Below are 14,263 nucleotides of genomic sequence, written 5' to 3'. Positions count from 1 at the left end.
GGGCCTGTGCGGCAATTTAACAGTTTCCCATTAAACATGATGAGATGCGCAGGCGTGCAATGCCAGGAAGGCCAGGATCATGTGCTTCTGTGCTGAAAGTTGCTGGGAGTTTCAGCGGTCCTAGGGGTGGGGTAACCTGTACTGGGGGAGGATGGGGAGGCTGCTAGAAGCACTGCTGTTCTATTCCAACTCATCTCGTTAAAGGTACAGAGCCTCCTTTGTCCCCAGGATGGCAAATGTCCTTGGGCAGGAGGAGGTCTCCTTTAAGCCAGACTGACCCGTTACTGCAATCAGGACCTGTCATATCTGTGGAAGTCAGAATAGAGAGAGAGGGGCAAATAATGCCCTTCAGAGAGCAGGAAGCGAGGAGATGGGTGAGTTCACTGGTGGGTCAGAAACCTGAGGAGACAAATTTATTTATTTTTCAATTTTTCATGTTGGCCCATAAGGGGGTTGAAGGGAACATGGATGGGGTGGTGTTAAAGGTCAAGGAGGGGCTGAAATCTGAGTAATTCCCCACCCCAATTATTGAAGAGGTAAAGGACTCTGGAATATATGGGCGGAGGTGATTTACATGGATTGGCACTTGTACCACCTGGGCCTCATGCTCATGTCATCCTGCCCTTTGACCTTTTGAACTCTGGCAGGCTCAGCCTTGGATGAAATTGGCTGTCACAGCCCCACTGTCTATCTCCAGGCTTGTGTCCGAAGAACATTCAATTCCGTGGATGAAGGACCATGGGTTATTAAGATCAGAAACAGAGATGCTGGCCTAATTCGCCACCAACTAGACGCAACCCATTCCAATTTCCAGATGAAGCGAGCTCCATCAGTAAAGCTCCTCAACTCACGTCAAAAGGAGGTATTGGCCTTGCAGTGGGAGCATTGCTGATTTTTTTTCATTATTCTTTCATGGGTGTGGGCATCTCTGGCTTGGTCTCCATTTATTACCCATCCCTAATTACCCTTGCCAGTGGTGTGAAGCTTTCTTAAACTGCCGCAGTCCATGCACCTGCAATGCTGTTAGGGATGGAGCTCCAGATTCTGACCGGCAATAGTGAAGGAACAGCAAGATATTTCTAGGTCAGGTTGGTGGGTGGCGTGGAAGGCAACTTGCAGGTGATGGTATTCCCATGTTTCTGCTGCATTTTCCCTTCTAGATGGTAGGGCCACGTGTTTGGTCGGTGCTACCTAAGGAGCCTTGGTGAGTTGTTGCAGTGCATGTTGTAGGTGATGCACATGGCAGCGCTGTGCATCGGGGGTGGAGGGAGTGAATGTTCACGATAGTGCTTTGGGGGTCAATCAAGCCGGCTGCTTTCTCATGGATGGTGCCAAGCTTCATGAGTGTTGTTAGAGCTGCATTCATCCAGGCAATTTCGGAGCATTCTATCACGTCCCTGCCATGTGCCTTGGAGGTGGTGGACAGGCTTTGGGGAATCAGGAGATGAGTTACTCGCCGCAGGATTCCCAGCCCTGACCTGCTCTTGTAGCCACAGTATTTGTATGGCTAGTCCAGTTGAGTTTCTGGATTTAGTTTCGGGTTCACGAGAATGATACCAGGATAATAAGGATTCAGTTCGGAGGACAGGTAGTGCAGTCTTGGCTTGTGTAGAGGAATAAAGGGTAATTTATTTGAAATATTTAGGATAGTTAAAGGGGTTTGTAGGCTAAATCGAGAGAAGCCATTTCCTCAGGTTGAGGAGTCCAGAACAATCGGACAGAACTTTCAAATGAGAGCTAGGCCATTCAGGGGCAAATTTGGGAAGCATTTCTTCACATCAAGGAGAGTGGAAATCTGAAACTTTCACCCTCAAAAATCTGGTAAGACTGGGGATCAGTTGAAAATGTCAGATCTGTGGTTCATAAATTTTTGTTAGGCGTGGGCGTTACCAAACCAACGCAGATAGGGAGTAGAGATACAGATAAGTGATGATCTAACTGAAGGGGCCGAATGGCCTCCTCCTATGTTCCTAACAGATGCTCAGGTACTGTCACACTAAGCACAATGTCTGCAGGATGACTCAATGTGACCCCCATTCTTTTCTCTCCTAACAGCCAATCATGGAGGAGATAGCCGGTTTTGAACATGCCTTAGCAAGCCTGAGAAGCAAAGGGGATGGCCTGATTGCCAACTGCACGGAGGAGCTTCAAGGGAGGTTCAAGCATCAGGTCCAAGGTCACCTGCAGGGAATCCGGGACAGTTATTCCGCCATCTGTAGCACAGCTGAGAGAGTAAGGACTAGTCCTCAAACACACAACCGTGCTTGTTCTTGTCTCTTTCTAACTTAGGCGGGGAGGTTTGAAATGGAAACGTAAACCAGGTTTCTGAAACTTGGTGGGAAAGCTAACAGCCTAACTCTGCATCTTTTTGAGCCCCGAGCTCTGTCAGAATGATAATCTGGTCTTCTGTTGAATTGCTGAGACCTGCGGTATTTGGATAAGGTGCCTGAGGGACCCCAGTGTCCCTGAGCCAAGCTTCAGTTGTCAACCAACAATAATGAGGACACCACCCAGCTGGCACTGTTTGGGTGCAGGGGATGTTTGTGCCTTGTTGGGACCGGTCCCTGCCCTTGTTTTGCAGTCTGAGTGAGGCTGGTCGCAGGGCAGGCTATCCACAGCAATGCTGATTGATGGGCTTCCACCCAAGTTTCGTGAGGTGGGAGCTTCTTTACCATTGCGACTGATTCATTTAAATGCAATATGAATGTCTGTGCCTGATCAGCAGTTAGTGCCCTCCACGCCCCTCCCCGCAACTTCCCCACGCTTGGCTATGGGAGGGAGGCCCCGAGAAAGGCAAAGGTGGGAGGGGGCTTGATCTGGCAAATCTTTTGTCTTTTTCCCATGTGGCTTCGCAGAGGAAAAATTTTGAATCATGGTGGGCGTTGACGAGGGGTGTACAACGAGCTGCAAACGAAACCTGGGTTACCAGCCTGCAAGTTGCTAACTCTGTGCCTTTGTCTGACCTGTTTTGTCACAGCTGTACCAGAGCCTGGAACGTGAGCTTCAGAGGCACGTCAGCCACCAGGACACCCTTCAGCAATGCCAGGCCTGGCTTCATTCTGTGCAACAGGAGCTGGAGCCCCAAGCTCATCCGCCTATCAGCCCACAAAAATCACTCAAACAGGTAAGAGCGCAACCGCCTGCGCCAACCATCATCAATCCCAATAAAATCCACAGGGGGGTAGAGTTAGCTATTGTAGATCTGTTACAACTCTGGAGTGCCTCATCCAAGATTTCTGAAGCCTTTTTACGTAGGTGATCTGGCTGCGAGGCCGACATTTGAGAACTGCTGGTGTAAAGAATTGTATATTTCCCAGCTGTATGTGCTGAGAACTTGTCTTTTCAAAATTCGTTCATGAGATGTGAGTGCCACAAAATGCTAATTGCCCTTGAGAAGGTGGTAACAGGCCTTCTCCTGGAAGTGCTGTCCTCCAGGTGGTGCAGGTATTCCCGCAAGTTCATTAATCAGGTGGGGTATTGTGTGAAATTCTGAGTACCATTCTGTCTAGATCTTTACGGTCTTAAACACCTCTATTAAATTTCCTCTCAAAATGCTCAGGGGAGAACAGCCCCAGCTTCTCCAATCCATCCATGTAACTAAATTCCCTCATGAATCCTTGCTGCACCTTCTCCAATGTCTTCATACTGTTCCTAAAGTGCGATGCCCAGAGTTGTACATAATGCTGCAATTGCTGCTCCACCAGTGTTTTATAAAGGACCGTCCTAACATTTGTCCCGTCTTTCTATTTATAAAGCCCAGGATCTTGTATGCCTTTTTAACTGTGTTCTCAACCTATCCTGTCACCTTCAATGATTTGTGCACATATACCCCCCAGGTCCCTCTGCTCCAGCACCCCCTTTAAAATTGTACCCTTCAGGCTATATTGCCTCTTCTTGTAATTCCTTCAAAATGAATCACTTCAAACTTCTGCCAAATGACTTTTATTTAGTCTACACTGTGTGTTATCTCAGGGTTTATTTTGTTGTTGGATGTGCTAATATTGTTATCATGGTGCGTGTATTGTGCATGGTAAGTTATTATATGTGTTGTACAATATAAAGTGCCACTGCTAATAACTCGAGGCTCCATCTTGCTGCAGGTGAAATACTATCGGGCTCTGCAGGAGCAGGCGAGTACTTACCTGGAGCTGCTTTGCTCCATGTGTGACTTATCCGACGACACTGTGAAGAAGGCAGCGGGAGGCATCCAATACACCAAACAAGCGGTAATCTATCTGTCTCATGTCTTTGGTTCCCAGACTTGCCTGATCTAGACATACTATTCCATTGCCAATTTATCAATAACCCAATACTACTCAGTCCAAGACCAAAAAGAATGGTTAAAAAGGCCTTTACCTTTCGGCCTTTATGCATTTTGAGGAGCCGATTTATAGATTCAAAGTATTTGGTCTTAGTGATGTCAACAACTGATGTCATACCCTTAACAAAGAGTAATCGACAATTCAGGTTTTTTGTAGTGTCGGTTGTATCTTTTGTACTTAAAGGTTAAATTAATTTCCGGCTTATTTCATAGAATTTACAGTGCAGAAGGTGGCCATTCGGCCCATTCAGTCTGCACCGGCTCTTGGAAAGAGCACCCTACCCAAGGTCAACACCTCCACCCTATCCCCATAACCCAGTGACCCCACCCAACACTAAGGGCAATTTTGGACACTAATGGGCAATTTATCATTGCAAATCCACCTAACCTGCACATCTTTGGACTGTGGGAGGAAACCGGAGCGCCCGGAGGAAACCCACGCACACATGGGGAGGATGTGAAGACTCCTCACAGACAGTGACCCAAGCCAGAATCGAACCTGGGACCCTGGAGCTGTGAAGCAATTATGCTATCCACAATGCTACCGTGCTACCTTATATTACCTTCAAGGTTTTCAGTTAGCCATGACGGAGAATAAAGAGCACATGCATGGGCTTTTAGTTACCACTTGTTGTCAATTTTAATTGCCTAATACTTTACAGACCTGGATAGCCTATACAATAGCATAGAATAGTTACTGCAGGTACGCATATAGAGTTCAGACGCTGTAAGGTTACTATTGTGCAAGAGTCCAAATCTTGAACCACAAACATAAGATGGTGATTAATAAATCCTAATGGGAATAAAGGAGAAACCTCTTCACTCCGAGAATGATGATGGTAACTCAGTAGCACATGGAGTGGGGGCCGGTTTAGCTAATTTGGCTAGACAGCTGGTTTGTGATGCAGAGTGAGGCCGACAATGTGGGTTCAAACCTTGTGCCGGTTGAGGTTATCATTTATTCATCAAGCCTTGCCTTCTCAACCTGCCCCTCGCCTGAGATGTGGTGATCCTCAGGTTAAATCATCACCACTTAACTCATCCCCTAAAAGGAGAAAGCAGCTATGGTCATCTGGGACTATGGTGACTTTACTAGCACATGGAGTGGTGGAGGAAACTTACATAGATGCACTTCAGGAGAACCTCGATTAAAGAAATGAGGGAGAAAGGAATAGAAGGATATGCTGTTCTAATGAGATGAATTAGGGTCGGAGGAGGCATTTGGGGAGCATTATTCCCAGCACTGACCAGTATTCTGTGTAAAACCTGTCCAAAATGGCAAGAGGAAAAGGTGTGGCATATCTGTGCCGGTTATAGTGTGAGGTGGACAGAAGAGATAAACTCTAGGGGGGGAGGGCAGGGAGGGCAATTCCTAGAATTCGACTTCTCTTCAAACACCTCTCTGCCAAAATCCATACCTACTTTACCCGATGACTGTCCAAATTGTTCTCATTTTTGCAGATGGTGATTGATCAGGTTTAATTTTGAAATGTGAGTTTTTGCAGAGCTGTGGTTAATGTGTTACTCAGACAGGGTTGGAGTAGTTCTTTGTGCATTATCTGGGTGACATCTCCTCCAAATACCAGCTTGCACAAGTGGTGAAGTGGTTTCAAAGCCCTGGATGAGATTGTGTGAGGGCTAATTCGTCTCTGGTGGTGCATCCTCTTCCTGACAGGCTTCTCTTTGCCAAGCCCGAGTACTGAGCCAGCTCTGTTCACGGTGCATCAAAATCCAGGTTAAACAACTTTCTCACAAAACATTGCGCTGATCCATCATTTCCAGCTGAGGCAGGTCAGCCAGTCCCTTCCCGACAATCCTTATTTCCCATCACAAAACGTTGTCTTTCTTTATCTCTTGAAAGTTTGCCGGTTGAGATCTTTAACAAACAGCATTTTCCAAACAAAATTATGAATTTAACTTTGCCAGTTTTACAAAGCGGAAGACAGGGAATAGAAAAATAAGGAAAATTGGAAGGATTGCATTTATTATATTGCCTTTCAGGATGCCCCAGAAGGCTTCACAACCAATGAAGCACTAATGAATTGGCATCGCCAGTGTTGGAAATGTGTCAATTTACGCACAGCCAGCTCCCACAAGCAACAATGTGATAATGACGGGTAACCTGTTTAGGGATAAATATTGGCTAGGACACCAGGAGAACTCAGAATAGTGTCAGACTGAATCTTTCACGTCCACCTGAGCGGGCAGATAAGACTTCGGTTTAATATCACATTTTGATAGATGGCACTTCCGTTAGCGCTCCCTCAGCACTCCACTTGAAGTGTCGATGTATATTTTGTGCTCAAGTCTTTGAAATGGGGATTGTAGGGTGGCACGGTGGCACAGTGGTTAGCATTGCTGCCCCATGGCGCTGAGGACCCAGGTTCGATCCTGGCCCCGGGCCACTGTCTGTGTGGAGTTTGCACATTCTCCCCATGTCTGCGTGGATCTCACCCCCACAACCCAAAAAGATGTGCAGGTAGGTCGACTGGCCACGCTAAATTTCCCCTTAATTGGACAAAAAAAAATTGAATACTCTAAAATATTTTTTAAAAAAAGAAATGGGGCTTAACCCCCACAACCCTCTGACTCTGAGACGAGAGGCCCATCCACTGAGCACCTCCAACTTCACAGAGTTCGCCCAGTCCAGTCCAATGTGGTCCCTCTTATGGTTTCCTGTTACATGTCGGCACAGCCCTCGTGTTTTGTCCGCGAGGTGAACCCAGGCCATACTGTGTTTCAGATTGAGCAGCACCTGGTCAGATCGCAGGAGTTGGCCCTCGGCTGGGAGGAAATAAAACGGCAGAAGGCAGAGCTCGCGGCTTACTTTCTGGAAAGCGAGCAGCAGCTCCAAAGCTTGAAGAGGAGGCCGGCGGAAATGGAGCTGAAAATTGTTCAGAAACAGTTGGCCCAAGTACAGGTGAGAAATAGAGTAGAACATTGAGATTTTCAGATCATAGGATGAGGGGTAGGCCATTCAGCCCCTTGACTTCAGAACAATATAAATATTCATTTAGATCATGACTAATATGTACCTCAATCCCATTTACTCTGTCCCCCTCCGTCCTTTACTTCACATCCTTTGATACACTTAATTAACAAATTATTATTACCATCAATCCTCAACTCCAATTGACCCACCTGGCATTCTGAGCCATATTTCCAAACTCTTCCTGATTTCCATCCTGAATAACTTCACTCCAGTCTTTTGCCACTAACGCTCCCTTGTTTTGGATTCTCCTGCTGGAGGAACTAGTATTTTTCTGCATCTTCCCTATCAAAACCCTTAATCACTTTAAGCACCTTGATTAAATCACCCCAAACTTTCCAAACCTCAGGGGAATACAAACCCATGTTGCAACCTGTCCTGGTAATTTAACCCTTTATGTCCTGAAGCCTTGATGAATCGGCAGCTACCCCCACCTGTTCCCCAGCAGACGCCCCCCAGCCAGTGGCACGGATCCCGGCCAAGTGTGGCGGTGCTGCACACTGTCCGCAGCTGGCACACTGGCTCATACCACACGTGTCCCGTGCCGTCAGGAACTCGGCCCATATGGGATGGAACATCACGGGTAGGCCGGCCAACGAGGCGCCAACAGCCTTACGACTGTGTGTGGTGCACGTCACAATGATGCCAGTTTGGAGGGGTTGGAGAATCGCAATCCAGCCTCAAACTGGCGCCGGACCCGATTCCGGCATCGACATTGATCCTCCGCCCGATTGCCGATCATGGTTTTGGCGTCGGGCAACGGAGAATCCCACCCCTAAAGTCTTCCAGTCGCCACACAACATTGTTTTCTCAATTGTAGCCTCCACCTAAATTTTAGAGGCCTGCGGGCTCGTTAGGCCTGCATCGTTTAAACTCACTTCGCAGGCACTCGGTTTGAGCCCCTCTATTCCCCTCACCCCCGAGCTGGATTACCCTATCTTCCTTCCCTTCTCCCTTGTAAAAGTGTTGCTGTAGCCTTTGTGTTCTCACATCATGTAGTTAATGGATTGGCCTCCCATTGGTTTACACTTGAACAGCCGAGTTTCAGCTTTAGCATTTCCAATTTAACTTTCGGGTAATCACACTGTTGAGTTACCGGCATCAATCCGAAACCATGGCCGGGATTCTCCGATCCCAGTTCGTCCCGCCCCCACTGCTAGCGAGAACAGAGAGAATTTGGGCTCAGCCAAAACCTCCATTCACTGCAGCAGGATTGGCGGAAACAGACGGAGAATTCCGGCCCATATCGGAAATGTCTTGGGTGTAATTTCATCTTTGAATTGGTCTTGACACTTGATGCAGGAGTGAAACACATTTTCCTAAGTGTTGTCTCCATAGGCCGTAAGCCCGCCAGCTGCCTTGCTGGGTTTTCCAACTGTATTTTATTCACACTTGGAAAGAAATTGGAGGGGTGAAAAGGATTGGGGTGCCCGATTTGGAAAATAATAGGAATAAATCCAGTACCCCCTCCCACACAGACATGAGACTCCCCCACTCCAGGGATGCCCCCCCCCCCCGGGGTCTGTACTTACCTGTGCTCCCCCCAGTGGGTTCTGCTCACCAGGGGCTGGATTCCCCGCCACGCCACAATTCTGTTTCACCCCGCCGGAGGGATGCTCCATTATGCCGGCTGGTCAATGGGGTGTCTCATTGTGGGGCAGCCCCACGCCATCGTGAAACCCCCCCCCTTCCGGCAAAACGGAGCTTCCCGCCAGCAGAGAATCCAGCCCCAGGTCTCCATTTGTCAAGACCCATTGTAAATCCCACTGGCGTGATGGACTTCCCTATGTGGGGGATGTTACAGTGTACGCTGATGTGTGCCAATGGGGTTCCTGAGATTTCATGGTGGGAACACCATTATGTCATGTCATGTCATGGAGGTGGGGGGCAGGGGGGAGGGGGAGTGGAGACAATCACAACGGGAAATCGTAAAAGCCGTTTTGGGACTTGCGTTGAGTTTGAGAATTTTGCGCCCCCTCCGACCTTCCCACCCACTTGAAATCGGGAGTAGAAAACCTCCACCCAGATTTCAGGCAGATGTTAGTGGGGTTTGAGATTTTCCATATTCCATTCATTTCAATCTGATTAATGGGACTGAACCAGACCAGGTCCCACCAACGAGCCGGAATTTGGAGTGAGTTTCCTCCTCCTTAACCCGATTGGTCTTTTGCTGATGAGGACACCCTGACATTTACCAGTTAAGTCCAGAGTTCAGATTCATCAGCTGTTGGCATGTCAATGCATTGAAAGATTCTGTCTGCATTTCTTCTCTTTAGGAACTGGGTCACCAGTTCCAGTCCAGGCAGGCTCACATCACTGCGCTCACAGAGAAGGTCAGTATACTGACGGAAGGCCATGAATCGCCCGAACACACCGAGATCGGCCAGTTAAGTAACCAGTGGTTGGAGTTATGTCACCAGATCAATGCTCTTCACTCGCTGAGAGAGGAGGACCAGCAGAGAGCCAGGGATTACCACGACCGAATGAGTATTGTGGAGGTGCTCCTGGACAAGTTCACAAAAGAATGGGATAATCTGGCCAGGTGAGTGAGTGGTTAGACAGACAGACTTTCCTTATCTGTCATGTCTGTCTGTCTGCTAAGTCCTGTAATTGCGGTTTGTTGAGCCTTGCTTTGTGTACAATGGCTATTGCATTCCCTGCGAAACCGGAGTGGCTACACTTCAAGCAATACTGAATGGAATGTGAAGCACTTTGGGTTGTGCTGAAGGTGTGGCAGGTGCTATTTAAATGTAGTTTATTTTAGCAGTTTCTCTACTTATCATTCCCAATAATCTTAGTCAGTCAGTCAGTCTGTGTGTGTCTCTCTCTCTAAGGGCGGTATTCTCCGACAGTTTGCGGCAATGGGATTCTCTGGTCCCGTTGCAGTGAACGGGAGATTTGGCAAAGTGCCAGATTCTCCATCCTCACCAGCAGCAATAACGGGGCGATCTCGGAACCAGGATTCCTGGCATGTGCCTCTCTTTCTCTCTTTATTTATTTTAAAGTTAGAGTACCCAAATCTGTTTTTCCAATTAAGGGGCAATTTAGTGTGGCCAATCCACCTACCCTGTACATCAGTGGGTTGTGGGGGTGAGACCCACGTAGACACGGGGAGAATGTGCAAACTCCACACGGACAGTGACCCGGAGCTGGGATTGAACCCGGGTCCTCAGCGCCGTAGGCAGCAGTGCTAACCACTGTGCTAGGCAATAGTGCCGCCCTATCTTTCTCCCTTTATGTCTCTCTCTCTCTCTATGTCTCGGTCTCTATCTAAATATCTCTGTCTCTCTCTCTGTTCTCACTATCTCTATCGCTCTATCTCTCTCTATGAGCACGATCTAATGGCCTTATCGTGCCCGACTTGGTGACGGGTGAGGCCGTTAAAACTCGAGAGAGGCCTCTTACGAGATTTCCAATGCTTGGAACACCTCCTGTGATCGAGCGAGATCTTGTGAGATGTCGCGATCTGGCTCATGCTTCGCTGGGCAAGATCCAGATTAACATATTTAAGTGAGGCATTTAAATAGACTCATTGAAATATGTCTATGGCAGATTCTGCCAGGGCCTGGGAACTAATGGCCTCACCTGGGAGACCTCACCATGGCGCGTTTAGCACTGGTCCACACAAACGTGAACCAGGCTTAACAGCACTTGGGTGGGGGGTTCCCCAGGCCATTAGAAATCCCGGGGGGGTCGGGCTCTGGGCAGGGTAGTACCCTGGCACTTCTGGCACCTTGGCACTGCCACCTGGGCATCCTTGCAGTGCCACCTTGGCACTGCCACCTGGGCATCCTTGCAGTGCCACCCTGGTGCTTCCAGAGATCCCAGGTGGCACTGCCAGGATGGCAGTACCAAGATGCCTGGGTGCCAGGTTGCCCGTGCCAGGGATTGGGTCCGGGGATGCCCTGCCCTTGAGAGGTGGGGTGAGGGGGGTGGCTCGAGGACTCCCAAAGAGGTAGAGTTGGTGCAGGGGGGTCTGGAAGCTGTGGTGGAGGAGCAGAGGGAGGTCAAAGCTGCCCCGATTCCCCAATACTCTTGCTGACCTGCCAAGCTGAGCTGAGCTAGTCAGTGCAGGAAATGAGGTGAGCGTGGCCTCGGCACTGTGTTCCCGACCTAGGCCAAAAAACCCCAGCAGAGTCCTGTTAGATAATGGGTTGTTCTTGGTGCTGCAGATGCCGAAATACGCCCTGCTATTCACACTCAAAATTGAACTCTTTTTTTTTACCGCGGCCTATTCTCTATTCTCTATTCATTTCTCGCTCTATTTCCTTCTCTCTCTATCTCGCTCTCTCCCTCTTTTCTCTATCCCTATCTGTCTGACTAGACATCTAACGATCTGTCTACCTGCCAGTTTTATCAGTATAATGTCTGTATTTGGCATGTGTCAGTGCAACAAAGCATCCGCCAGTTAGGAAGCATTGTTACATCTTGACATTGTCGGGAGCAATTGTCCCTGGCGGCCTTACGGCTGGGAGGTGCACTTACTGCGAGTGCACAATGGGAATCCCTCAGCGCTCGCTGTTTACCACTTTCTTTCACCAAGACATGGTAAGAGGTCTCATGAGATTCCCAGTGTTCACTCCAGGCAGGCAAAGAGACCCTGCTCCGCAACAAAGTCTGAAAATCATCCCTCTAATTAAAGTGGAGAAATACACTGGGAGTAATTGTTGTCCCGCTTTCAGGCAAAACACGGCACCTTCTCACTTTGATGTTGTTTTGTTTGTAACAGAATGGATGCTGAAAGCACCGCTGAACACCTGGAAGCTCTGAAGAAGCTGGCGAGCATCGTGCAGGCTCAGAAATTTGTAGTGGATGACCTGAAGGAACAGAAGCAGAAACTAATGGATCGCTTGAACCCCGAAGATAAGGAACTGGTCAAAGAGCAGACTAGCCACTTTGAGAAGCAATGGGCCCACTTGGAGGACCTGATTGAAAAGAAAATTCAGGTTTCCGTTCTGACGTTGGAGGAATTGAGCCAGTGCCAGTCCAAACTCGACGACTTAGTGGACTGGGCGGACGGTCAGACCCATCTCTTCGCCGAGGCTCTGAGATGTAGCCCGCCAGCTGAGCTGGCGCAGACCCTCCTCCTGGACCACATCGCCATCTGCAATGAGCTGGAGTCCCAGCAGCTGACTCATGGGGCGGTGACGGAGGAAGCCGAGAAGATCCTGGCTCGCCTGGGTCTGGACGAGAGGCAGCGACTGCAGAGGGCCCTGAGCGCACTGCACGGGAAGATGAGCTCCCTCAGCGAGGCGGTCGGCCAGCGGAGGAAGTACCTGAGCAAGGCCCTGTCGGACCGCACGCAGTTCCTCATGGCCGTCAGCCTGGCCATCAACTGGATCCAGCAAAACGAGCGGGTGGCCACGTCACAGGAGCATGTGGCCCTTCTGCCACTGGACGTGGGCAAGCAGATCCGAACCTGCAAGAACGTGAGCGTCCGGCTGAAGGAATATCAAGCGGATGTCACGGCCCTGTGGGCCCAGGGCAGGGAGCTGGCCAAGGATGCGACAGAGGAGGAGACGGCTGAGATCATGTCCCAGTTACAGGAGCTGCAGAGCATGTACGACTCTGCCGTGCAGCAAAGTGGCCAGAGGCTGCAGGAGCTGGAGAAAATCCTGGTCTCCAGGAAGTATTTCAAGGCGGACTTGGACAAGGTGTGCCACTGGCTAAAACAGGCGGATATTGTCACCTTCCCACAGATCAGCCTCATGAGCAGTGACGCAGAACTCTCCTCCCAGCTGAGCAAGTACCAGCAGCTACTGGAACAATCTCCTGAGTATGAAAATCTGCTTCTGCTAGTGCAAAGAACGGGGCGGGAATTGCTGCCTTCACTGAGCGAAGCTGATCACTCCTTTTTGGATGAGAAGTTGAATGTCCTTCCCAAGCAGTTTAACTGCATCGTAGCCCTGGCAAAGGAAAAGTCTGACAAGATCCAGGAGGCAATTGCGGGCCGTAAGGAGTACGTCTCTTTGATTGATTTAACCAGCAAAGCACTGAGTGAACTGGAGGATCAGGTGGTACAGATGACCAAAGTGCGCCTTAGCCTCTCCTCAAAGGAGGTGCTTTCAGTGCAGAGTGACCTCCGAGCCCTCCTTGGTGAGGTTCTGGGCCTTGGCAAGGCGGTGGATGACCTGAACCAGAGGAAGGAGACCTTCCGGAGCTCCGGCCAGCCCTGGCAGCCTGACGAGATGGCTGGCTTGGCGAGCCTCCACGGCCGCCTGAAGCGGCAAATTGAGCTGCGTGTGGGGCTGCTGGACGACACCGCCGCAGCTTACCAAGAACACGAGGTTGCGTCGCTGCAGCTGGAGACGCAGCTCCGGGGTCTCGGCGAAGAGCTCGTCAAAATCAACGAGGAGACTCTCTCCATCGAGGAGAAGCTGAAGAACTACCATGCTTTGGCGGGTGGGGTGCAGGACGCCAGCTCCCTTTTGAAGAGGTTGGTCGAGCAAGTGGAGCAGTTTTCACCTGAGTTGGAAAGCGGAGCCCACGAGGCGAGGGGTCAACAAATACAAGTCTGGAAAGATGAGCTTCAGTCAACGCAAGGAACAATCAGCGCGAGGATAATGGAGTGCGAGAGCAGACTCGTCCAAAGGATCGATTTCCAGACTGAAATCCAGCACACCCTGGATTGGCTGCGGCAGATTAAGGGAGACCTCGGCACGGCCTCAAACCTGGATATAAAGCTTCAGAGTATCCAGGAAGAGATACGGAAATCCCAGATCCTCGAGGAGGAAGTCCAGTCAAGTCTTCGGATCATGGCGGCGCTGAGCAGTAAAGAGAAGGAGAAATATACCGAGTCCAGGGAGCTGATTCCTCCACAGGTGGAGAGCAACTTGCTTGAACTCTCCAAGCTCGAGACTGAAGTCCAGGAGACAATGAGCACCAGGAAGGTTAGTGAATAGGAATTGCTGGACAAGAAGAGGCTGAGGCCTATCTGGTTGACCTTCTGCCAT

General features: G+C 49.6%; 1 protein-coding gene across 16 annotated transcripts in view; it reads left to right on the top strand.

Annotated features, from left to right (window-relative positions):
- Positions 1–14,263, top strand: part of syne1b (spectrin repeat containing, nuclear envelope 1b) — a 667,652-nt gene that overhangs the window by 363,302 nt on the left and 290,087 nt on the right. For all 16 annotated transcript variants that reach the window (XM_038805568.1, XM_038805603.1, XM_038805543.1 and 13 more), the window contains 6 exons: positions 2,056–2,232; positions 2,978–3,124; positions 4,101–4,226; positions 7,065–7,241; positions 9,587–9,852; positions 12,040–14,200. In XM_038805568.1, coding sequence (XP_038661496.1) covers positions 2,056–2,232; positions 2,978–3,124; positions 4,101–4,226; positions 7,065–7,241; positions 9,587–9,852; positions 12,040–14,200 — 3,054 coding nt within the window. The remainder of the gene's footprint in view (positions 1–2,055; positions 2,233–2,977; positions 3,125–4,100; positions 4,227–7,064; positions 7,242–9,586; positions 9,853–12,039; positions 14,201–14,263) is intronic.

Source organism: Scyliorhinus canicula, chromosome 1 (assembly GCF_902713615.1).
Source record: "Scyliorhinus canicula chromosome 1, sScyCan1.1, whole genome shotgun sequence".
In the NCBI taxonomy this organism is placed as follows: Eukaryota; Metazoa; Chordata; class Chondrichthyes; order Carcharhiniformes; family Scyliorhinidae; genus Scyliorhinus; species Scyliorhinus canicula.
The sequence above is the reverse complement of the archived record's forward strand: the minus strand, read 5'-3'. Positions and strand labels throughout refer to the sequence as shown.